Source organism: Ranitomeya imitator, chromosome 1 (genome assembly GCF_032444005.1).
Source record: "Ranitomeya imitator isolate aRanImi1 chromosome 1, aRanImi1.pri, whole genome shotgun sequence".
In the NCBI taxonomy this organism is placed as follows: Eukaryota; Metazoa; Chordata; class Amphibia; order Anura; family Dendrobatidae; genus Ranitomeya; species Ranitomeya imitator.
Window position 1 is genome coordinate 450963701 of NC_091282.1, and position 26267 is coordinate 450989967.

General features: G+C 42.3%; 1 protein-coding gene across 2 annotated transcripts in view; it reads left to right on the forward strand.

The window, feature by feature from the left end:
• Positions 1-26267, forward strand: part of KDM4C (lysine demethylase 4C) — a 606931-nt gene that overhangs the window by 30398 nt on the left and 550266 nt on the right. For both annotated transcript variants that reach the window (XM_069764494.1, XM_069764503.1), the window contains exons 2-3: positions 5125-5285; positions 15809-15984. In XM_069764494.1, the coding sequence (XP_069620595.1) occupies positions 5145-5285; positions 15809-15984 (317 nt within the window). In that variant the 5' untranslated portion in view covers positions 5125-5144. The remainder of the gene's footprint in view (positions 1-5124; positions 5286-15808; positions 15985-26267) is intronic.

The following is a 26267-nucleotide window of genomic DNA, read 5'->3' on the forward strand; positions in this document are numbered from 1 at the left end:
GACCAACTATCTCCCAGCAGGGGCCTGATCGTTGGTCGCTGTCACACATAACGATTTTGTTAACGATATCGTTGCTACGTCACAAAAAGCAACGATATCGTTAACGATATCGTTGTGTGACGGTACCTTTAGCTTTCATTGCGACAACTAGTCACACAAGATGGAGGAAAAAAAATGCAGATTCTGTTGTGGTTCTGCAGTGAAACCTACAATATATTGCAAATTTGGTGCAGATTTCACCCTGTTGATCGCGTGTTATTCCACTTTTTGTTCGGCGGTATGATAAAGCGTCGTTTTTTGCCACGTTTTTTTTTTTTTCTTACGGTGTTTACTGAAGGGGTTAACTAGTGGGCCAGTTTTATAGGTCGGGCCGTTACGGACGTGGCGATACTAAATATATGTACTTTTATTATTTTTTTTTTATTTATTTAGATAAAGAAATGTATTTATGGGAATAATAATTTTTTTTTTTTTTTCATTATTTAGGAATATTTTTTTTTTTTTTTTTTTACACATTTGGAAAATTTTTTTTTTACTTTGTCCCAGGGGGGGGGACATCACAGATCGATCTGACAGTTTGCACAGCACTCTGACAGATCACCGATCTGATAGCAGTGCAGGCTGCTTCACAGTGCCTGCTCTGAGCAGGCTCTGTGAAGCAACCTCCCTCCCTGCAGGACCCGGATCCGCGGCCATCTTGGATCCGGGCCTGGAGAAAGCAGGGAGGGAGGTAAGACCCTCGCAGCAACGCGATCACATCGCGTTGCTGCGGGGGGCTCAGGGAAGCCCGCAGGGAGCCCCCTCCCTGCGCGATGCTTCCCTGCACCGCCGGCACATCGCAATCATCTTTGATCGCGGTGTGCCAGGGGTTAATGTGCCGGGGGCGGTCCGTGACCGCTCCTGGCACATAGTGCCGGATGTCAGCTGCGATAGGCAGCTGAAACCCGGCCGCGATCGGCCGCGCTCCCCCCGTGAGCGCTGCCGATCGCGCTGGACGTACTATCCCGTCCGTGGTCATGGGGGCCCACCCCACCTCGACGGGATAGTACGTCCGATGTCAGAAAGGGGTTAAACTGTAGCACACTAATATTTTATATTTAAATGGGACCTTTTACCACACTTTGCGTGTTATCAGGATAAAGTTCATTTTTATTTTGTTTATCTCTCCATTGTGGAGATATTGACTTCCAAAGATTGGGGTATCTAATATGCTAATTTCACCTTTGACCAAGGTGGTATTTGCAGAGGTTCTTCTATAAGGTGTTTACTTTTGTCCCCTGTATGGCATTGCCCATTCATAAGGTATCCTCAGACAGGGGGGAAAAACATGCAAACTCCTCCCAGAAATGACCAGAACGGTCATTTTCAAGGACATAAACATAGGAAATCTACATTTTTAGTCACCTGTTCAGCCACATTTTCTTAAGGCGAACCTGTCAGCTGTTTTGGCCGCTATAAGATGTGGCCACTGCCTTTCAGGGCTTATCTACTGCATTCTACAATCCCGGGCAAAAATTTCACCGGCCTTGGAGGATGTTCATTCAGTTTAATTTTGTAGAAAAAAGCAGATCACAGACATGGCACAAAACTAAAGTAATTTCAAATGGCAACTTTCTGGCTTTAAGAAACACAAAAAGAAATAGAGAACAAAAAATGTGGTAGTCAGTAATGGTTACTTTTTTTTAACCAAGCATAGGGGAAAAATTATGGAATCACTCAATTCTGAGGAAAAAATTATGGAATCACTCTGTAAATTTTCATATCCAGAAATAACACCTGCATCAAATTAGATCTGCTTGTTAGTCTGCCTCTAAAAAGGAGTAATCACACCTTGGAGAGCTGTTGCACCAAGTGGACCGACATGAATCATGGCTCCAACAGGAGAGATGTCAATTGAAACAAAGGAGAGGATTATCCAACTCTTAAAAGAGGGTAAATCGTCATGCAATGTTGCGAAAGATGTTGGTTGTTCAGTCAGCTGTGTTTAAAATCTGGACCAAATACAAACAACATGGGAAGGTTGTTAAAGGCAAACATACTGGTAGACCAATGAAGATCTCAAAGCGTCAAGAACGGAAACGTAAAGCAATATGTCTCCAAAACAGGAAATGCACAACAAAACAAATGAGGAACGAATGGGAGGAAACTGGAGTCAACGTCTGTGACCGAACTGTAAGAAACCGCCTAAAGGAAATGGGATTTACATACAGAAAAGCTAAACAAAAGCCATCATTAACACCTAAACAGAAAAAACAAGGTTACAATGGGTTAAGGAAAAGCAATTATGGACTGTGGATGACTGGATGAAAGTCATATTCAGTGATGAATCACGAATCTGCATTGGGCAAGGTGATGCTGGAACTTTTGTTTGGTGCCGTTTCAATGAGATTTATAAAGATGACTGCCTGAAGAGAACATGCAAATTTCCACAGTCATTGATGATATGGGGCTGCATGTCGGGTAAAGGCACTGGGGAGATGGCTGTCATTACATCTTCAATAAATGCACAAGTTTATGTTGATATTTTGGACACTTTCTTATCCCATCAATTGAAAGGATATTTGGGGATGATGAAATCCTTTTTTCAAGATGATAATGCAACCTGCCATAGAGCAAAAATTGTGAAAACATTCCTTGAAAACAGACACATAAGGTCAATGTCATGGCCTGCAAATATTCCGGATCTCAATCCAATTGAAAATCTTTGGTGGAAGTTGAAGAAAATGGTCCATGACAAGGCTCCAACCCGCAAAGCTGATCTGGCTACAGCAGAGAAAGTTGGAGCCAGATTGATGACGAGTACTGTTTGACACTCATTAAGTCCATGCCTCAGAGACTGCAAGCTGTTATAAAAGCCAAAGGTGGTGCCACAAAATACTAGTGATGTGTTGAAGTGGGTTTTTTTTTTCTTCTTGATTCCATAATTTATTTATTTTTTCCTCAGAATTGAGTGAGTCTATAATTCCCCTCCCCTATGCTGGGTTAAAAAAAAAGTAACCATTACTGACTACCAAATTTTTTTTGTTCTTGATTTCTTTTAGTGTTTCTTAAAGCCAGAAAGTTGCCATTTGAAATGACTTTAGTTTTGTGCCATGTCTGTGATCTGCTTTTTTTTTTTTTTTTCCCTACAAAATTAAGCAGCTGAATGATCATTCTCCAAGGCCGGTGATTCCATAATATTTGCCAGGGGTTGTAGAATGCTGCAGGTCGGACCGGGGGCTTATCTACAAGTGAAGAAAAATAAGTTTTTATACTAAGTTTTTATTTTTATTATCTTTCATGTTGGATCCAGGGCTTATCTACATCATTATAGAATGCTGTAGATAATCCCTGAAAGGCAGTGGCCGCATCTTATCGGCCAAAATAGGTGACTGGTTCCCTTTGTTTTTAAAAAAACAAACAACGGTGCATTTGTTTTTCCTAAAGCTAAAGGCACTGTGAGGTTTTCCATAACTCGCCCACGAATTTCATGAACACCCTATATAGAGTTTTGTCTTTTTAATCTACCGTAATTTCCTAAAACATTAATACTCCTGAAAATATGAAACTTTGTGATATATCTCATCAAAGTCAGAGAAATCTGCTGCCTTTGTCATCCATTACTGATCTTTCTTTTTCACAATTCTCAGTTTTCGGTTAAATCAGGGTGAAGACATAATCTAAAGGTACCTTCACACTGAGCGACACTGCAGCGATATAGACAACGATGTCGATCGCTGCAGCGTCGCTGGAGAGCTGTCACACAGACAGCTCTCCAGCGACCAACTATGCTGGTAACCAGGGTAAACATCGGGTTACTAAGCGCAGGGCCGCGCTTAGTAACCCGATGTTTACCCTGGTTACCAGCGTGTAAGTTAAAAAAAACAAACACTACATACTTGCCTTCCGCTGTCTGTCCCTCGGCGCTCTGCTTCTCTGCCCTGTGTAAGCACAGCGGCCGGAAAGCAGAGCGCTTAGTAACCCGATATTTACCCTGGTTACCGGCATCGTTGGTTGCTGGAGAGCGGTCTGTGTGACAGCTCTCCAGCGACCAAACAGCGACGCTGCAGCGATCCGGATCGTTGTCGTATCGCTGCAGCGTCACTCAGTGTGAAGGTACCTTAAGAATCTGTCTTCACTAAATACAGATTTTACCCAGACATTGAAGATTTTGAAAATTGATGATCAGTCCTAGCAAAGCAAGAAGCAGATTTTTTTTTTTTTTTTTTTTTTAAATAAATTACAAAAGTTGTTTTCATGTGTAATATTGATATTGAAATATAACTTCAAAGGGGGTTTCCCATGAACAAAGTACACAATGAATAGATCTGGGAATAAAATGAAGTTCCACAATAGTAAAAAGAAAGAAGGGGGAAAAAAAAAAAAGCGTTCCTGTGCTGAGATAATCTTATAAATGTGCCCCTGCTGTGTACTGTGTTATGGCCGTGTCTGACCGTACAGGGTCATGGTCTGATCATACCACAGCTCCTGGGCAGGGGAGGAAGGAATAGTATGCAGACGGGATAGCATGTTACTGCAGCTGCTGGTTTCTGTAAGGGGAAAAAAAATATCCCTGCCTGTTTGAAAACTTCTCCCAGAAAGAATCCACTGTAATCCTCTGCTGTTCTGTCAGTATACTCTTTTGCCTCCTCACCTGCCCAGGAGCTGTGGTATGATCAGACCATGTTCCTGTACGGTCAGACACGGCCATTACACAGTACACAGCAGGGGCACATTTATAAGATTATCTCAGCACAAGAACTTTTTTTTTTTGTATAAACACATCCAACTGCAGAACTTATTGTTCAAAGATCTATTGATTAAAATGACAGACACCCTACATATGCTGCTCTGCTTTGTTCCCACAAAGAGAAGTATATGTATTTAACGCATCCAATTGTGGAACTTAGAATAAAAATAAGATCTATTTAAAAAGTACGGTACTTTGTTTGCGGGAGAACCCGTTTAAAATGACTGTTTATTTTCAAGACTAGCTATCATGGCTACCTATCGACTGTATATCTTGCTTATTTTGATGTGCTGCTTTAGTATAGGTTTGGCATATGAACAGACTGTCCAATGGAAATATATATTATATCTGTCATTAGCGGAATATATATGTATATGTCTTTATTTATTTTTTAGTGTTACCCATATTATTCAACATGAATGCGAAGGACTCTGATGAGCAGAACCCTGCATGCAAAATTATGACTTTCAGGCCAACAATGGAAGAATTCCAAGACTTTAACAAGTATTTGGTCTATATGGAGTCTAAAGGTGCACATCGATCTGGATTAGCAAAGGTAAGGTAACAGGTTACATTTTAAGGGTAACTAAACTTTTATATATTTTTCTTTCTATTCAGCGTGGAAAGTTCTGAAAGTTTGTAATGGACTTTTCTTATTGTTGTGCAACATCTATACTCCATATCTGTGTACTTGGAGTACGGATTCTGTCTGCAGATGAGGTGGTACATCACAAGAATTTTTGCTGCTGAGGCAGGTAATGCTCTGACTTGATGTCACCTCTGAGTGCACTGTTTTTACCATGAGTGGCAGATTACAGCACAGAAGATGCACTCCTCTATTGCTGCCATCTCACTCATAATGCAGTGCCTGAATGGAGCTGACAGCATTTGACTGCGTTCACACTATATTAAAAAAAATAAATAAAAAAAAATTGTTCTTTAGAAAGTTATTTATTTATTTTTGCTGTCACTTTCCAGGAGCCATTGTTTTTTTTTTGTTTTTTTTTTTTTGTCCAGTCTTCGTTTTAAAGGGACTCTGTCACCTGAATTTGGCGGGTTCTGTTTACGGTCCGATGGACGGTGTTTTCTCTCCATTCATGCACCCCTTCCTTTCCCGCTGGCCGCAATATGGTCTTGAATTTGATTTGGTTTCCTCCGTAGTACATGCGTGCGCAACGCAGTCTTGCCTTGGGCACGGGCAGTATGCTTTGCCCAACTGCTGGCAAAGCCGAAAAGCACTAGTGTGCCGGCGCACTATGTCCCGGAAGTATTTTGCTGTGCTCCGGGACATAGTGCGCCGGCGCATGCGCACTAATGCTTTTCGGCTTTGCCCACTGTTGGGCAAAGCATACTGTGCGTGCACAAGGCAAGATTGCATTGCTCACGTGTGTACTACGGAGGAAACCGAATCAAATTCAAGACCATATTGCGACCAGCGGGAATGGAAGGGGTGCATGAAAGGAGAGAAAACACCGCCCATCGGACCGTAAACAGAGCCCGCCAAATTCAGGTGACAGGTTCCCTTTAATAGGGCTTGGTTGTGTTGGTTTGTGTGTGTTTTTTTTTTTTTTTGTGTTTTTGTTTTGTTTTACATTTTGCACTATTCATCATGCTTCAAAAATTAATTTTAACCTTATTCTGTAGGTCAGTCTGCATATGGCATTGCCAAATTTGTTTCATTTCCATTGTACAAAATAGATCTTGTTTTTGTGTTGCTGTATTCTGAAATCCTTTTGTTTTGTAATTAAGCGGAGCAGTACAGGGCTTATTTTTAATGACCAACTGTAGTTGTCTAGAAGGTCAAAAGCACAAGCCCCCAGAGAAGACAGAAGAAACACCTAGTTGCTCTACAAGCAGAGACTTCACATTTCACACTCCAAGTATATCGTGTGTGTGTGTATATTTTACAATACTAGGTAATCGTACGACATACACAGTACTGTGCAGAATTTTTTAAGCAGTTGAAATAATGCTGCAACATAAAAAATGCTTTTAAAAATACATGTGTTAAATAGTTTCATTTTTGTCAATTAACAAAATGCAAAGTAAATGAATAAAAGAGAAATATAAATGAAGACAATATATGGTGTGACCACCCTTTGCCTTTTTAAGTGCTTTTCCTTCAAACAAAGTACATTTTAATGAATAGATCTTGGATTTAAAAATAAGTTCCAAAATTGGATGTGTTAAAAAAATAAAAAATGTTCCCTGTGCTGAGATAATCTAAATGTGCCCCTGCTGTACCGTGTAATGACCGTGTCTGACCGTACAGGACAGGGCCGGCTCCAGGTTTTTTGAGGGCCCCGGGCGAAAGAGTCTCAGTGACCCCAACCCCCCCCCCCTCCTTAACACATACCACGATTCATGATCGCATATAACACAGCCATGTAGTATATAACACACAGCCCACGTAGCGGATAACACGGCCCACGTAGCGGATAACACGGTGCTGCTCCCTACTCCGGTCTCGGCGGCTGCCGCTGCACTGCCTGGCACAGCAGCGGCAGTGTCAGGCAGAGTGGGGAATGATGGGAGAGGGAGCGTCAGGTGACGCTCTCTCCTCCATCATTTGCTTTGAACTTTACCGGCAGGCACCGCCGGTATAGTTCAATGTGGCGGGGGAGTTGGCGCTGGTGACAGGCGGGCCCCCCTGCCTCACAGAGGCCCCATAGCGGCTGCTGATGTGCCGCTAGCTGGGGGCCCCTGGGGACACGTGTATGTATATATATATATATATATATATATATATATATATATATATATATATATATATATATATATATATATATATATATATATATATATATATATATATATATATTTTTCATGCAGCGCTAGATAGCAAAAGCCGGCAATTGAATTACCGGATTTTAAGCTATCTCCTTTCCAAACCCGACATGATATGAGACATGGTTTACATGCAGTAAACCATCTCATATCCCTTTTTTTTTTTTTTTTTTTGCATATTCCACACTACTAATGTTAGTAGTGTGTATGTGCAAAATTTGGGCGCTCTAGCTATTAATTTAAAGGGTTAAAGCGCTGAAAAAATTGGCGTGGGCTCCCGCGCAATTTTCTCCGCCAGAATGGTAAAGCCAGTGACTGAGGGCAGATATTAATAGCCTGGAGAGGGTCCATGGTTATTGGCTTTACCATTCTGGTGGAGAAAATGGGCCCCAGTATGTCTAAACCACATTTAACATTCACATGTTTGGAATTTCTTTAGTGATGAGAGCTCGCCTAATTTACGGGTGCGTGTCTCCCAGAAGCATGACCTGGTCATACTGTACTGGTTACTTCAACATACTAGTCACTACAGTGGCAGTTTGCAATTTTCACAACGCAACATCCACTACTGCTTGTTTCTGAAAAACACCCATGAAGTCAAAATCATGACTACCCCTGTAGATAAAATCACAAAGGGGAATTATTTCCAAAATCATTTGAAGGGGAATTCTGCTTTTCTAGCACTTTGGGGGGCTCTGTAGATGGCGTCCGCAAACTATTCAATGAAAATCTGCACTCCAGAAGGCAAGTAGTGTTCCATTTCTCTCGAGTCACACCGTGTGGCTAAACAGTACTGTACAGCCATATATAGAGTATTTCTACATTCAGAAGAAATTGTGGGACACATTTTGGTGCTGTTTTTCCTATTTCCCAGTGTAAAAATTTAAAATTTGGGACCAACACACAATCTTGGTAAAAATGTACCGTATATACTCGAGTATAAGCCGACCCCCCCCCCCCCTAATTTTGCCACAAAAAACTGGGAAAACTTATTGACTCGAGTATAAGCCTAGGGTGGAAATGCAGCATTTACCGGTGAATTTCAAAAATAAAAATAGATCATTATTTCCCCATAGCTGTGCCATATATGCTCTGCACCGTTCATTATTTCCCCATAGCTCTGCCATATAGTGCTCTGCACCGTTCATTATTTCCCCATATCTGTGCCAAATAGTGCTCTGCACCATTCATATTTCCCCATAGCTCTGCCATATAGTGCTCTGCACCGTTCATTATTGCCCCATAGCTGTGCCATATAGTGCTCTGCACCGTTCATATTTCCCCATAGCTGTGCCATATAGTGCTCTGCACCGTTCATATTTCCCCATAGCTGTGCCCCATATAGTGCTCTGCACCGTTCATTATTGCCCCATAGCTGTGCCATATAGTGCTCTGCACCGTTCATATTTCCCCATAGCTGTGCCATATAGTGCTCTGCACCGTTAATATTTCCTCATAGCTGTGCCCCATATAGTGCTCTGCACCGTTCATATTTCCCCATAGCTGTGCCCCATGTAGTGCTCTGCATCGTTCATATTTCCCCATAGCTGTGCCCCATATATGCTCTGCACCGTTCATATTTCCCCATAGCTGTGTCCCATATAGTGCTCTGCGCCGTTCATATTTTCCCATAGATGCTCCTTATAAATCTGTGCCATTGCTGCCGCTGCTGCAATAAAAAAAAAAAAAAAAAAAAAGCCTTACTCACCTCTCTTGCTTGCAGCTCCCAGCGTCCAGTCCCGGCGTCTCTGCACTGACTGATCAGGCAGAGGGCGCCGCGCACACTATATGCGTCATCGCGCCCTCTGACCTGAACAGTCAGAGCGCAGAGACGCCGGGAAGATGGAGCGGCGCCCGGCGTGTGGAACGGGGACAGGTAACTATGACATACTTACCTGGTCCCGGCGTCCGGCTCCTTGTCCCGCACAGCTGTCTTCGGTGCCGCAGCTTCTTCCTCTATCAGCGGTCACCGGCACCGCTGATTGGAGAATGAATGGGCGGCTCCACCCCTATGGGAGGTGGAGCCGCCTATTCATTTCTCTAATGAGCGGTCCCACGTGACCGCTGAAGAGGAGAAGAACTGCAGCACTGAAGACGGTGGGATGGCAGGGGGAGCGTCAGGACCGCCGGGACTAGGTGAGTATACCTCAGCGCCCTCTCCCCCCTCACCCGCCGACCCTGCCGCCCACTTTGACTCGAGTATAAGCCGAGAGGGGCACTTTCAGCCCAAAAATTTGGGCTGAAAATCTCGGCTTATACTCGAGTATATACGGTAATTTTGTTTTTTCTTCACTGCCCAATGGTATGACCAACCTATGGTGTCAATATGATCACTGCACCCCTATATGAATTAATTGATGTGTAGTTTGTAAAATGAGGGTCATTTATGGGGGGGGGTTTCTGCTGTTCTGGCACTTCAAGGCCTCTGCCAATGTGACATGTCACCCACAAACCAGTGCAGCAAAATCTGCACTGTAATATGGCTCTCCTTCCCTTCTGAGCTTTGCACTGTGCCGCAAATGTAGTTTTTGACCACATATGGGGTATCTGAGAACTCAGGGAAAAAATGGACAATTTCTCCTGTGACCCTTGTGAAAATAAAAATTTGGGGCTAAAACATTTTTGTGGAGGGAAATTTTTGTTCTTCCATGTTGCTTGAGTTTCTGTATTACTGAGACGCAAATAAAGAATTAATACAATTCTGTGGTTTTGAGCATGTGGTCACTAAAATAAATAAATTTAAAAAATTGTTTTGCATATTTTGTTAGCGATTTCTCATTTTTCCAACAAAACAATTTTGTTTAAAAAATTGTGCTGATTTAAAGTAGATATGTGGGAAATGTTGTTTATTAATTTTATGTAACATGGCCTTTTTTAGGGGCATAAAAATTAAAAGCTTGAAAATTGCAAAATTTCTAACATTTTTGCCGAATTTGTTCCCTCCACCCCCCATAAATAAATGCAAGTCATATCAAATAAATTTTACCACTATAATGAAGTACAATAAGTCACAAAAAAGCAATCTCCCAAATCAGTGGGATCCATTTATGACCTCCTAAAGGGACAGTGGTCACAATTTGAAAAAAAAATTGGCCTGGTCAGGAAGGTGAAACCAGGCGTCGGGGTGAAGGGGATTGGCTCTTTCGTGACTAGATTTTTTTTGTTTTACCTCTACTAAAATAGTGATGGAAAAAAAAAAACTTGGACATGTCTTGGTATTGCCTAATTGTATTGATGAGGAGTATCACATTACATGCTCATTTTTACCACAAAATGTACACTGTAAAACCATTTCCCTAAAAATATTGTCAGAATTGTTTTTTTTCTTTTTTTCACTGTACTTGTACTTTTGAATTACACCATTCATTTTACCACATGGTCTACTCAAATGGTAAAAAAAAAATTCCAACTGTCCCTGCAAAAAAAAAAAAAAATTTTTTCTGTCCATGTAGACATGAGGATTAAGAGTTATGGCATTCACAGTCTGAAGCACTAAATACAAAAATTAGACTAAATTACCACAATAAAACTTAACATTTAATAGATTATATACTAAAATTACCACTCAACACATATGACCATAGACTAGTGTAAGTTGTTGGACTTAAAGATACAGGGTGCACAATATCCCTGTTAACAGAACTGTCTGTACCCTACCTTGTCGCAGAAGTTGGCACCCTAAATCATGCGCACTGGTGCCCCCGCTCAACGTAGGCTCTTCCTAATTGCCCCTGATGGTCCCTATCATGCAGGAAAAGAAAAATGGATCAAACAGACCATTTATTCCAGACAGATAAACAAGAGGTATAAACTCGTCACTATAAATAATGTGCTCAAATATTGCACATATCCCGGAGCAATATTGTGTGGTATAATTAACCGCACACTTGATTTTATTTCACCTTTACCCAGAAACAAAAATAAACACCGGGAACCTAAACACTGAACCTGGATTAGCCCTACCTGTCAGCGGAGGTTGGCACCCTAATTCCTGCGCCGTTGGTGCCCCTGCTCAACGTCGTCAAACCCTCGTACGCCCCTTCTTGCATATAAACGTACTGTACCATTCAGAGTAAAGGTAGACTATAACGGATCACCAAAAAAATCACCAGGTAAGCAGTGTTAACAAAACATTAGTGACAATCCCCCCTCATAAAACACCCATATTACAATAAGTATGTAAAGCTTGAAATAGGCACTATTTTGTTTTGATCTGTGAACCGATTAAGAGGTATTGCTCTGGGAATAAGGGGAGGGACAAAATGAAAATTGGCTGCGCCGTGAAAGGTTTAAAAACAGAACAAAACCATAATTATTTTACAGTCTGGGGTCAAAGGTTTTGAGATTGACACAAATTTTTGTTTTCAGCAGATTCAGTGTTTAGATCTTGTAGTCAGAAGTTTACATGGTTACTAAATCACAATTTTATATGCATTTCATAAATTTTTTACATTTTTATTGACTAATGCATAACATTTATGCAATGACTCCATGTTTACAGTGTTGTCTCTTATTTTTCAAGACTTCTGTAAGTTGCCTTTAATTTCCCTAGTTGATGGATAATGGCTTCTGTGCCAAATGCTGACTGATGGCAACCCATACTTGTCTAATCAGTTCTTCTTTTTGAGGATTGACCACAGGTTCTCAATGGGATTGAAATAGGGAAGTTTCTTGGCCATGGATCCAAAATTTCAAAGTTTGGTTCACTGAGCCACTTTAGTTATCACTTCTGTCTTGTGACATGTTGCTCCATCATGCTGGAAAAACATTGTTCGTTACCAAATTGCTCCTGCATTGTTGGCAGAAGTTGGTCTTGGAAGATGTTTAGATAACAACATTCTTTATTCATGGCAGTGTTATTAAGCAAAATTGTTTGTGAGCCAACTACCTTGGATTGGAAAGCAACACAACACATGAATGGTCTCAGGATGCTTTACTGTTGGCATGATACAGGACTCGTGTTAGCGCTCAACTTTTCTTCTCTGGATAATTATTTTCCAGATATTCCAAACAGTATAAAGGGGGCTTGATCAGAGAAAATAACTTTTGCAAGAAGTACAGGGGTTTGACTGCAGAGGACTGGGGTATAGTTATTTACTTCTATGGAGCTCGCTTTAGACGGTGTGCGACATCTGGAAGAAAGATTATCCCGTGAGGAAAGTGCATACTACCAGGAAACCATATTGAGATCTTTTCTGTGGGATTGGTTTTCATCCAAGGGAGTCGGAGTTCCTCCAAGAGCAATTTCTCCCAAGCATCCAGGAGCAATTTGGTGAAGATTATTTTTCTATACTTTTGGATGGTGGACCAAACTACAAGGGGCTAAAATGATAAATTAAAGGTCCATCTACATGGACTGACCGTTGACGCTAAATGATCGCCATTCGGCAGTTGTTCAATAACCTATTTTCAGACAGAACACAGTAAGTGATGTGCACTGAGCAATCTGTTTTAGATCGCTCAGTGCACATAATTTTGCAGGTAGTGGGAGGCATACTTGCACAAGACAAGGCACCATCTAAAACTGATCTTTTGCAGTACTCAATACATAATTTCACCCAATAAAGGAGCATTTTTTCAATATTATTGTGAAATGCGTTCTTAAAATTATCTCTGCATGATAATCTTCCAATGTAAATGCACCCTTAGTAGCTCTGTGACCAAAGCATTGACATTTTTTAACCATGGCCAGGGAAATGCCCCATACTTCAGTCACATTGAGAATTTGTGGTCAATCCACCAAAATGCGGGTGGACAAACATACAGAAATTGGCATCAATTTCAAGCTCTGATTAAGCAAGAATCGGTTGTCCCAAATCTGAATTTCGACCTAGCTTTGTAGGATATCAAGTTCTGGGGCAAATTCTGAAGTCTTGAAAAATAAGTCAACACTGTAAATTTTGTATTTTTTTTTTTTTGTATAAACTTTATGAATTTGCCAAAGGTTTGAAAACTTATGAAATGCTTATAATTGTACTTCAGTAACCATAGAAACATCTTAATAAAAATAAAAAACAACGTTGACACTTTTTGGTTTTCTCATAGTTTGCTGCTAGTCTCAGAACTTTTGGTCATAATTGTAGGCACACTTGCTCACAGTTTTTGAAGTGCCTCTGCAGGGAAGTTTTACAAACATCTTGGAGTACTAACCACAGGTCTTAAGTGGATGGAGGTTTGTGCAAAGCTTTGTCTCTTCATGTTATTTCAGACCAGTGGTTGCCTAAGGAAACTTGGTGCAGCAGATGCAACACCTCATTAGTTGAAATTAGGGAAATGTCCAGCAATGCCATCAGAATTAGCAGCAACCAGTGGGACTCTCCTACACCGTGTTGTCAGAATTGGTCTTGATTGAGTTTCCTTCAAAAGCTAGATTTTTGACATGGACACAAGGATATGTGATTCAACTGAACACTTAACATAGGAACTGGAGTGCAGAAAAATGGCAGTGGGTGTTTTGGATTAATGAGTGAAAGTGTGAAATATTTGGCTATTTTAAAAGGCAGTCTTTTTTTTTTTTTTTTTTTTACCGAAGGGCTGGAAAGTGGCACAGTTAGAAGTATCTTCAGGCAACATTAAAGCATTGAATTGGATCAAGATAAATGCTGTCCTCAATACTGAAATACAGGAAGATACTTGTCCATCATAGAAGGAGGCGTCTAATTTGCTCCAAATGTATTTTGCAGTGGAATAACGTCCCCAAAAATATATGCAAAAAAGGGGATGCGGCAGCATCTAAACTACATTGTTGCTGAAAAAAAAATGTACTTGTAAAAAGTACAGTAAAAGAAAAATGAAGGTTCTTGGTGCATAAATTGGTCAATTCATGTGTGTTCAGCAACGACGGCAAGGCGACACTTCTCTGATGGGTCCTAATATCCTAAACATGCCTCTTGGGCTTTTAACCTACAATTTTAAATGGACAGGTAAGAAACAGCACTAAATAAAAGCACCCTTGGCCTCATCCCATCAGAAGAACCATTTATTTATTTATTTTTTAAGCAACAATGTAGTTGTCCTTGTCCTTACAAAAAAGAGGACACAGCAGCACTTTGTATGTTATGCAGTCATTGCAGCTTGCACCTGTTCACACTATACGTAGGTGCTGGTCAGGTTTTTGTAACCCCAAAAATAAAGCCAAAGTCATTAAAAACTTTCTTCAGCATAATGAAAACCAAGAAGTCTTGGAAGTGCTGGTTTGGCCCCCACAAAGAAAAATTACATACCATGAGATACAGCCTTCCCAAAACCCTGTCTGATGACAAATGCACACTTAGCAGGATGCAGCATGCCTCCACTGATACAGGCTAGGAGTGGCACAGGTGCAAACTACTTGATAAAAACAACCACCCCAACCAAACATTGCAGGGGTTGGCTGCCTAGCAGAAAAAATGCACATTGATATAACTCACATTCTGTCTAGGATTACATGAAGAGAAACAACGATTTTAGGAAGCCTAACACCACAGAATATCTGTTGTTGACTCTCCAAGATGTTTGGAACAACCTCCCTGTCGAGTTCCTTCAAAAACTGTACGCAAGTGTACCTACAGGAATTCATGATTTGATGCGGTTTTGAAGGCAAAGGGTGGTCACACAAAGTTCATATTTTTTGTTTTCAATTAGCTTTATTTTTATCAATTAAAAAATACAATTAGAATTTTTTTCAAGCTTTCTTACTTTGCAGCATTTTTCGCACCTGCCTAAAATTTGTACACCGTAGTGTGTGTGTGTGTGTGTGTGTGTGTGTTTGTATATATGTTCCTGCAGTGTGGGGGCATCTTATCTGTGTAGTGTGCACATGCATGTGTAATCAAGAAATGGTTTGGCCACATTCATATCTCTTGACGTGAAGTGACTCCGCAGCTCTGATCCGCTGCGCTAGCTATAGTAGTGGTGCCTACCTTTTGAGGGAGAACTGCTCAACTCCCTCATAGCTCAGCAGCTGCCAAAACTTCGAAGGACCATTTCTTAGGTGTCCCAGCAGCACTCTGCCTGTGACAGCCACTACAGGGGCTATTCGTCTCCTGTAAGGCAAAATTTCTATTCATGCCCTGGTTATAAACTACACTGTCTAAATTAGTCCCGTACCCCTTCCATAAATTCTGTAACTTTATATTGCAGCTGTGTCCTGAAAGCCGTTTGGCAATTTTTTTTTTTATTCAAGCCTAATTAGAAAAATGTTTTACACACAAAATACATGCAGATTGAGACGTTTATTATGCAATTTCTTTTACTTTAGCACCTAAAGGAAATATTAATCTAACCCTATGATATAATATTTTTCATTTAAAGGTGATTCCCCCAAAAGGATGGAAGCCCAAGCGTCATTATGATGACATCGATGACCTCGTGATCCCTGCTCCAATTCAGCAGATGGTGACAGGCCAGTCTGGTCTCTTCACTCAGTATAATATTCAGAAAAAGCCAATGACTGTGAAAGAGTTCAGAAGACTTGCGAATAGCGACAAGTATGTAAAAAAATATTTGACCTGAATTAGTATTGTCTTTTCATCAGGTCTCTGCTGACAATCAAGCCAGGAAGTGTTCTGTTGAAAGCTGAGACATTTTCACTGAGCCTTTGTGACTTTCTCTCAATAGGATATTTGCTCACAGAATTAATGATGCAGAATTACTATCGTCTCTGCACCTAGACCTTGGTGAAAAATATGGCATACTGATTTCTGTTTGTACAAATTAGTTGGTTTACAATGGAAATGGTGGTTTTAAAATGCATAATCATGAGCTAAAATTCAGGTGGAACAACATACGATAGAGAGATGTCGGAGTCACACTACTGTAGAATATCGGCCGCATAGCACTCTCTGCTCGGTGTTCATGTATGGGACAGCTCACATCACCGTTTATTTTCTCAGGCATAATCGACGTGCATGTAAAATCGCAGCATGCTGTGATTTTACATGGAGACTTGGCCGAGACTCTCCAATGCAAGCCTATGGGTGCGAGGGGAAAAAAAATCGCACAGCACTTGGACCATACGAGCGACATGTTAGAATAGGATAGATACACATAGAATACATAGCTATATAGATGTCAGTGACACATACATACACATACATACGAATCCATAGAAGAAAAGAGAGAGCACTCACCAGCCGTGTGTTCAAGTCCGGTCTTTATTAAAGTGGCTTTACGATAAAAAACAGAGCATGGCAGGGAGATGCAGTGGAGGGACGACAGCTGTTTCGCGCTCCTGCGCTTCAACAGGTCCAATGATCATTGGACCTGTTGAAGCGCAGGAGCGCGAAACAGCTGTCGTCCCTCCACTGCATCTCCCTGCCATGCTCTGTTTTTTATCGTAAAGCCACTTTAATAAAGACCGGACTTGAACACACGGCTGGTGAGTGCTCTCTCTTTTCTTCTATGGATTCATGTGGAACAGCTTTTTTTCTGTATGAGCACCCTTGGTCCGTAGTGGTAGTAAAACGTTCTTAAACCGAAGGGAGGTGAAACAGGAAGCTCAGGCTGAATAGTGCGCACGTCTTTTGTTCTTCTGAGTTTATTTTTATACACATACATACATGGATACATACATACATACATACATACATACATACATACATGCATACACTGTAAGAAAAAGCGGCAATTCAGTAGCCGCGTAGTGTAAAATCACAGCAGGAGCCAACAGGATAGAGATGGATTAAACACAGTAAATACATATAGAATAGGTAGATATATACAATTAATACAGTGTGTAGCTTACTGTACATGTATTTAATTGATAAAAGTAATAAAAGTTTATTTTTCTTGAAGGGGGGAAAAAAAAATGGCATGGGCTCCCACATAATTTCCGTACCCAGCAGAGGGAAAGCAGACGGGAGTCGATGCTTATAGCCTAGGAAGGGGGTAATACCCATGGAGCTTCCCAGGCTATTACATCAGCTCACAACTGTATACTTATCCTCTACTGGCTATTAAAATGGGGGACTCTACGTCATTTTTCTTTTTTAGAGTCCCCCTATAATAAATAACCAGCAATGGCTATGCAGACAGATGCGAGCTGATATTAATAGCCTAGAAAAGGGCAATGAATACTGCCTCTCCCCCAGGCTAAAAATGTCAGCTCCTAGCTGCCCCAGAAAAGGCGCATCTCAAAGATGTGCCAATTCTGGCACTTGACCTTGCTCAACCCACTTGTCCTGCAGAAGTGGCAAGTGGGGTGATAGTTGGAGGGAAGGGGATGTCTGATGTCACCTTTGTATTATCAGTCCCAAGGTTAGTAATGGAGAGGCGTCAAAACGCCCCCATTACTAACCACATAGTCACATTGTATGAAAACAGACACCCAGAATAAAATTGTTTAACCCCTTTCCCCCCCAGGGTGGTTTGCATGTTAACCCCTTTCTGACCTCGGACGGGATAGTACATCCGAGGTCAGAAGCCCCTCTTTGATGCGGGCTCCGGCGGTGAGCCCGCATCAAAGCCGGGACATGTCAGCTGTTTTGAACAGCTGACATGTGCCCGTAATAGGCGCGGGCAGAATCGCGATCTGCCCGCACGTATTAACTAGTTAAATGCCGCTGTCAAACGCAGACAGCGGCATTTAACTACCGCTTCCGGACGGGCGGCCGGAAATGACGTCATCGCCGACCCCCGTCACATGATCGGAGGTCGGCGATGCTTGTACCTTCAAACCATAGAGGTCCTTGAGACCTCTATGGTTACTGATTGCCGGTAGCTGTGAGCGCCACCCTGTGGTCGGCGCTCACAGCACACCTGATTTTCTGCTACATAGCAGCGAACAGCAGATCGCTGCTATGTAGCAGAGCCGATCGTGCTGTGCCTGCTTCGAGCCTCCCATGGAGGCTATTGAAGCATGGCAAAAGTAAAAAAATTAAAAAAAATAAAGTGAAAAAAAAAATATATATAAAAGTTTAAATCACCCCCCTTTCGCCCCAATCAAAATAAATCAATAAAAAAAATCAAATCTACACATATTTGGTATCACCGCGTTCAGAATCTCCCGATCTATCAATTTAAAAAAAAAAAGCAGCGAGAAAAAATTTCGAAACGCCAGCATTACGTTTTTTTGGTCGCCGCGACATTGCATTACAATGCAATAACGGGCGATCAAAAGAACGTATCTGCACCAAAATGCTATCATTAAAAACGTCATCTCGGCACACAAAAAATAAGCCCTCAACCGACCCCAGGTCATGAAAAATGGAGACGCTACGAGTATCGGAAAATGGCGCAAATTATTATTATTTTTTTATTTATTTTTTTTTTAGTAAAGTTTGGAATTTTTTTTCACCACTTAGGTAAAAAATAACCTAGTCATGTTAGGTCAGCTTTAGCATTTAGTGAACCTAGCAAAAAAGCCAAACAAAAGACAAGTGTGGGACTGCACTTTTTTTGCAATTTCACCGCACTTGGAATTTTTTTCCTGTTTTCTAGTACATGACATGCTAAAACCAATGATGTCTTTCAAAAGTACAACTCGTCCTGCAAAAAATAAGCCCTCACATGGCCATATTGACGGAAAAATAAAAAAGTTATGGCTCTGGGAAGGAGGGGAGTGAAAAACGAACATGGAAAAACGAAAAATCCCAAGGTCATGAAGGGGTTAATGACGTAACAGTTTTTGCAATTTTGACCACTGTCCATTTGAGGTAATAACTCAGGAACGCTTTAATGGATCCCTGTGATTCTGAGTTGTGTTTTTTTTTTTTTTTTTTTTTCGTGACCTACTATACTTCATGATAGTGGTAAAGTGGTAAAATTTCTTTGATATGACTTGTTTATTTGTGGAAAAAACACATTTGGTGGAAATTTTGCTATTTTCCAACTTTGAATTTTCATGCCCTTAAATCAGAGATATGTCACACAAGATACTTGGCAAGTAACATTTCCCACATATCTACTTTACATCAGCACGATTTTGGAACCAACACTTTTTTTTTTAATTTTTTTTTTTTTTTTTTATGAAGTTGTTAAAAGTTCAACAGCGATTTCTCATTTTTACTTTTATTTTTTTTGGGACCACATAACATTTGAAGTCACGTTGAAGGGTGTATGTGATACAAAATACCCAAAAGTGACACCATTCTAAAAACTGCAACCCCTCAAGGTGCTCAAAACTACATTCAAGAAGTTTATTAACCCTTCAGGTGCTTCACAGGAATTTTTTGAATGAACATTTAACTTTTTTCACAATAAATTTAACTTCAGATCCAATTTTTTTTTTTTTTTTTTTTTTTTTTTTTAAACCAAGGGTAGCGGGAAATTGGACCCCAAAAGTTGTTGTGCAATTTGTTCTTAGTACGCTGATACCCAATATGTAGGGGAATACTACTTTTGAAGCACCGTGCAAAGCTCAAAAGGGAAGTGGCGCCATATTGGAGTAAAGCTTTTGCTGGAATGGATTGAGGGTGCCAGGTCACATTGCCAGAGCCCCTGAGGTGCCAGAACAACAGAAACCCCCTATATGTGAACTCATTTTACAAACTGCACCTCCCAATGAATTTTACCACTGAGTGGTGAAGAAAGAGTAAGTTACATTTCTACCACTAAAATGTTTTAGCCAAAGATTTTACATTTTCACACAAGTGGATAAAAATGGCACAAAAACGTTTCCCACAATTTCCACTGAACGTGGCACTACCCGATATGTGGCTGTAAAGTACTACTTAGCCACACGAAAGACTCGGGAGGACCAGAGCTCTATTTCCATATTCAACTGAATGGGTCTGTGCACATGTCAGTGTTTTCCACAGACCATGTGTCCCTGGCTGACATGTCCATTTTTTAATGTACGCACGGGCCACAAAACGTCCCGCACACGTGCACATCCTTAACACACATGGATGTCAACCATGTGACAAGCATCGATGCCGGGGAAGAAGCGTTGCAGTAAGCCCTGTTCCCCGGCGCCGGGTGCTGAACACTGCTCTCATCACTCTCCCCTCCTCTGCCGGCTTTCTGCATGAGCAGGAGAGAGTAAGAGTTAAATTTTAAGTGATAAGAGACAGGAGGTGGTGGCTGGTGGGACTATTACTCCCATCAGCCTACCCCTGCTGCGGCTAATAAGTGACAGCAGGAGCTGCGTATGGGAGTACTCATCAGCTGCCGCCTGCGCTATAAATAAATAAATAAAAAAATGGTGTGGGTTCTCATGTATTTTCTATAACCAGCCAGGCAAAACTCACCGCTTGGGGCTGCAACCCTGAGCTGTCCTCTTCAGCAAGGTTGGTTATCAAGAAAGGTCTCCATGCTGTGGTTTTTTTTTTTTTTTTTTTTTTAAATAAACAAAAAACCAAAACTGCTTGGGGTCCCCCTCATTTTTGACAACCAGCCTTGCTAAAGCTCACAGCTGGGTGCTGGTATTCTCAGGCTAGTAAGGGGCCATGGATATTAACCGCCCCTCCCCCCCGGTTTTAAAATAGCAGCCCATAGCTGCCCAGAGAAGGCACATCTATTAGAGCCTTCAAAAAGGCTCTCCATGCATGTCGTGACTGTCACATAGCCACGACACATGCAGCTGCGGAGCCGGACAGCTGATCGGCTGGAGTGATACAGGAAGCAGAGTTCCCTCTGCATCTTGTTCCTTAAGTACTATAGCTTGCCGAATAAACAGAGACCTGAGCAAACAAACAGGAGTAACATCTGAACTCTGTCCAGAAAACAGCAATGCTGGGAACTAGGGTTGAGCGACCTTTACTTTTTTAGGGTCGAGTCAGGTTTCGCGAAACCCGACTATCTCTAAAGTCGAGTCGAGTGAAATCGGCTGATTATGGCGAAAAGTCGGGGATCGGCCGAAACACGAAACCCAATGCAAAGTCAATGGTAATTTTTTTTTTTTTTTCCCTCTCCCTCTTCCTCTCCCTCTTCCTCTCCCTCTTCCTCTCCTTTCATGAAACCCGACTTTGCCAAAAGTCGGCGACTTTTGAAAATGAACGATCCGTTTCGCTCAACCCTACTGGGATCAGCTAAGATCCTGCGTGGAACACTGAAACAATCGTACTGCATTCAGATCTAAATGGGATGCTAGGTGTGGGAACAGCTAAGATCCTGCGTGGAACACTGAAACAATCGTACTGCATTCAGATCTAAATGGGATGCTAGGTGTGAAAAATCTGATTGTTCTCACTTGACACTTGCATTATACTCATGTGACTCTTGGCAGGGAGTCTGGGACCGAATATTTTTTTTCCCTATGTTTAGTGACTCTGGCCATAGGGATCTCTTGGAAGGAAGGGGTTAAATCCCAGCTCTGCAGGTTCTTGATCAGATACCGGTAGGGTTTTGCTAAGAAGCAGAAAGTAGATTAAGGGAAGCTGAGCAGCCAAGATGTGAAATGTAGCTTGAAGAGACCGGAGTATCTCTGATAAAAGTATCAGTCTGTTGAATTTTGAGCATAGTTGAGTGTTTGAGTGGCCAGCGACCTTTTCAATCTGCTGAGGAAGCGGAGCAGACTGGAGAGGTCTTAAAATTGGGAAGAGTCTGCATCGTGCCTGCCGAGAACCACAAGTATCAGTGATTAACTATGAAAAATAGATTTTTTTTTTTTCCTTGACCGAGCTTGGGTTAGCTCAGCAATGTGTGAGTAGCCAATGTCTGTTCTGTTTAGTTAGATCCTGGACAAGGCTAGGGAGATATGTTTAAGTTTTGCTTTGCAGCTGTGAAAAGATATGAAAACTTCACGTGTTTGGAACATAACTACATAGCCTTTGTGACCTTGCCAATCCACACATGCAAAGAAATCAAACAATAGCTGTCCATAAATTGTGTAATGAGAAATGACACGGGAAAAAGTATTACACATGAAGAAAGAGTTGCAAAGCCATGGTAAGTAATGCACCAGCTGAAATCTATTAATAATTAGAAAGCAGTCCTGCCACTTATTGGAAAGTATTAGCTGGTTCAACTTATGACATTTGAAACGGTGTCTCATTACAAAGGTGCCACAGAAGGAACATCTCATATTAGGTTAAACCAGTGGGCTGTCTCAAGGCCTTTGCAACTTTATTGTTGCTAAACATACTAATAGCATTGGATACAGAATAATTTCTAAACTGCTGAATATTCCATTGTTCACTGTTGGGACCATAATCCAGAAGTGAACGTAACATAATTTTCCCTTCACCCATGACCGCGGGATCAGCCCTGCCAGGTAAGGAGCCTACTAAAATAATAGGGCGAAACCTCTCCCCTGCTTCAGCTGGGTTCCTGTCCTTGATGGGATTCCCATGCTGAAATCGGCGGTAACCTGTAATGGGTGAACAGAAAAGGATTGTCCCAGACCTGTCCCAGCATCAGAAGAGTGGCGCCAGCTTTCAGGTAGCTGGAAGCGCTGTCCACGGGTCCCCCAGGGGCTTGGTGTAAGCCCAAGCGGCACAGTCAACACTGTCCTGGCTTGGTACGCTGCTCCACCCTCCCACTGCTCTCCCTGTGCCGACTCCCCACTGGTCTCCGCGTGGTAGCGCGGCCGGGGCAATATCTTGCAAGTACTGCTGACGTTACAGGCGTAGGGCACGCTGGGTATGAGCATGCCTAAATGACATCAGGAGGGTGTGTCGGGAAAAAGATTGCGGCGCCCTACGTGACGCCAGCCTGGATACTGGACAGAGCGACGTGCCTGGCCGGCTATCGGGGAAGGGGAGGGCAATCGTCGAGACCGGAAAGGAGGCCCAATAAGATGGTGCTGGCTACCCCTTCTAAGGGTGAGCAGCAGAGAAGGTGACTGCTAAAGGCCCAGGTCATACCAGGTCAACATGGACCAAGCGATTTTCAGCTGCAGCAGACAAAGCAGCCAACAGCTCCCCATCAGCGTGGACACAAGGGAGGCAGCTGTTCGAGTGGTAGCGTAAATTAGAGGAACAAGGCGTGCATGCTATGCAAAAAACCCCTAGCGGTGGACTGGCAGAAGAACCTTCTCTCCGACTGCCTCCACAGAACCATTAGTGAGGAGACCCCTGACTTTGCAGAAAGCAAAGCCTTTGGTCCGTTATTAGATCTGAAGTGGGGGGGCTCCCTTTTTAAATCCCTGTTGAAAAAAGGGGAAAAAAACTGTTTTTCTTCTAACTCTGACTACTCCTCTCCAAAATCATCACAGGGACAATACTGAGTCCTCGTCCTCCTCCTCAGACAGTGACACTGGGGGGCAGACTGTGCTTTCCCTTGGAGTATACGGATAAGCTACTTAAGGCCATTAGAACAACTGCAGGGCTAAAGGAGGAGAAGGCAGCCATGTCTCTTGAGGACGTGATGTTTGGAGGATTAGAGAAAAAGAAAACGCACATTCCTGGTCAACACTAAGGTCCAGGTTATCAGCAGACAGTGGAGGAACCCGGATAAATCTTGTGCGCTGCCCTCATCCTCAAAAAGGAGATATCCTTTTGAGCAGAAGGATGGAGTTGTGGGACAAGGTCTCTTGAATCGATGGCACTTTGTCCAGGTCTTCTAAGAGGTCATTGCTTCCCTTGGAAGATTTTGGGGTGCTCGGGGACCCATTAGATAAGAAGGCGGACGCTTATCTAAAACACACCTGGGAAGCGGCACCAGGAGGATTGAAACGAACAATCGCCGGAACTTGTAACCAAATCATTAGGGAACATGCAGTAAAACTGCTGGAGGAACAGCTTAAGTCCAAGGTGTCAAGAGAGAATCTTGTCAAACATGTCTCTATTGCTCAGCGCCGCAGTATTCCTGGTGAATACATCTGCTGACTCTGTGAGACTGGCAGCCTTGTCCTCTTGTCTATCAAACGCGACAAGATGGGCCTTATGGCTCAAGGGCTGTCGAGGAGATCTGTAGTCGACCAGTTTTTTTTTTTTTTTTTTTGTTCTGGAAAAAGCTGGATGACATCCTGGAGAAAACTGGTGACAGGAAGAAGGGCTTTCCCAGGTTCTCAGGAGCCGAGAAGATCTTTCTTTGGGAGGAAAAAATTCAATAGGGAATGCCCTCCAGGGGAAGAAGGAAGTGGGAAGATAGAAGTAAAAGGGAGTCCGGATTAATGTTCCTCTACTTCCAAGTAGTCTTCACAATGACACCATAACAGCAGTAGAGGGGAGGCTTTCCCTCTTTGTTCAGGCCTGGGAGAACATCTCCAGCACCTGGGTCCTGGATATAGTGAGAAGGCCTGAAGATAGTTTTACCATCTGCAGCATCAAATATTTGTAGTAACCCCCTTCAGAAGATTGACTGAACTACTTGCCCTAAAGACAGATTCTAGGCCTAGTGGACAAACAGGTCCTACACGAGGTTTTGGGCGAACAAAAGGAAAGTGGATTTTACTCCCCCTCTTCTTTTGATTAAAGAAGCTGGATGGCTCCTACAGAACCATTATAAATCTCGGAAGTAACAATCGCTGGATTAAAAAAAAAAAAAAAAAAAAAAAAAAAAAAAATCGCCCCTTCAAGATAGTGAGTGAATACAGCCATAAAGCTCCTTCATAACAATTGTTTTATGGTAGTAGTTGACATAAAGGATGCTCTTCCCTTGGGTTGTCAATAGCCCCGATAGTGTTCACCAAATTGGTAGCAGAGATGACTGCCTTCTTTCGTATCCGGAACACAAAGTCGTCCAGATAAGAAACGATGACTAATAGAAGGAAGATCGGAGGACCACTGTGCTCCGCAGTTGAAAGATGTTTCAGTAGTCTTGCAAGAGTTGGGCTGGATGATGAACACTCAATAATCAAGACAACTCCTAAGGGTGGAGACCTTCTTGGGCTTTGTACTGAACTCCGAGCTGCAGGCTTTGTTTCTTGCCAGACAACAAGGTCGAGAAGGTGGAGAACCTTAACGACCTGCATACCAGCAGTCAAATGGGCCCAATCCATACCATGCAGCTGCAATGGGAGATACTGTCTGCACAGAGATCGCTAAAAGGGCGTTTGGAAGGGAAGGTAGATCTTTCTTGAGAATTGTTGTGCACATGCTGTGGAAAAATACGCATGGATTTGCAGCGTTTTATGTTCCACAGCATGTCTATTCTTTTTGTGGATCTGCAGCGTTTCTGCAACCATTGACTACCATTGAATTAGGCAAAACTGCAGGTGTAAAAATCTGTGGTTTTGCTGTGGAGTTGCGTGCGATAAATGCTGCAGATAAGGAGGAGGAAGAGTGTGTGCGGAGACACTGTGAGCTGTGAATATGTGCGTGTCTGTGTGCGGGTGTCCGCGTGTATCTGCGTACGTGTGTGTGCGGGAATAGGGAGTATACTGCTGGTTTATTTATTTTTTTTTTTTAGAGGAGATCGAGAGCATTGCATGGATTAGCTGAATAATAAAGATGGGAAACTGTGTAGTGTTTTTTCATTAACATACTTTATTCTGGCTGTGTTTATTTAACCTCTTAACAACTAAAGGATTAGTAATGGATAGGTATCTTATTGATGCTTCTCCATTACTTAGCCGGCTTGATGTCACCTTACAATACAAAGGTGACATCAACCCAACAAATATTACCCATATGACACCACTACAGGGCAGTGGGAAGAGAGAGGCTAAGTGCCAGAATTGGCGCGTCTTAGAGATGCGCCATTTCAGGGGTGGCTTTGAGCTGGTGTTTGTAGCCGGGGAAGGGGGGGGTCAATATCCATGGCCCCTTCTTAGGCTATTAATATCAGCCCGCAGCTGTCTGCATAGCTTTTCCTGGTTATTAATTATAGGGGAACCCCACGTCATTTTTTTGGGGGGTCCCCCTATTTTAACCCCTTCCCGCCGCGACCCTTTTTCGTTCTTGCGTTTTTGTTTTTCGCTCCCCTCTTTCCCAGAGCCATAACTTTT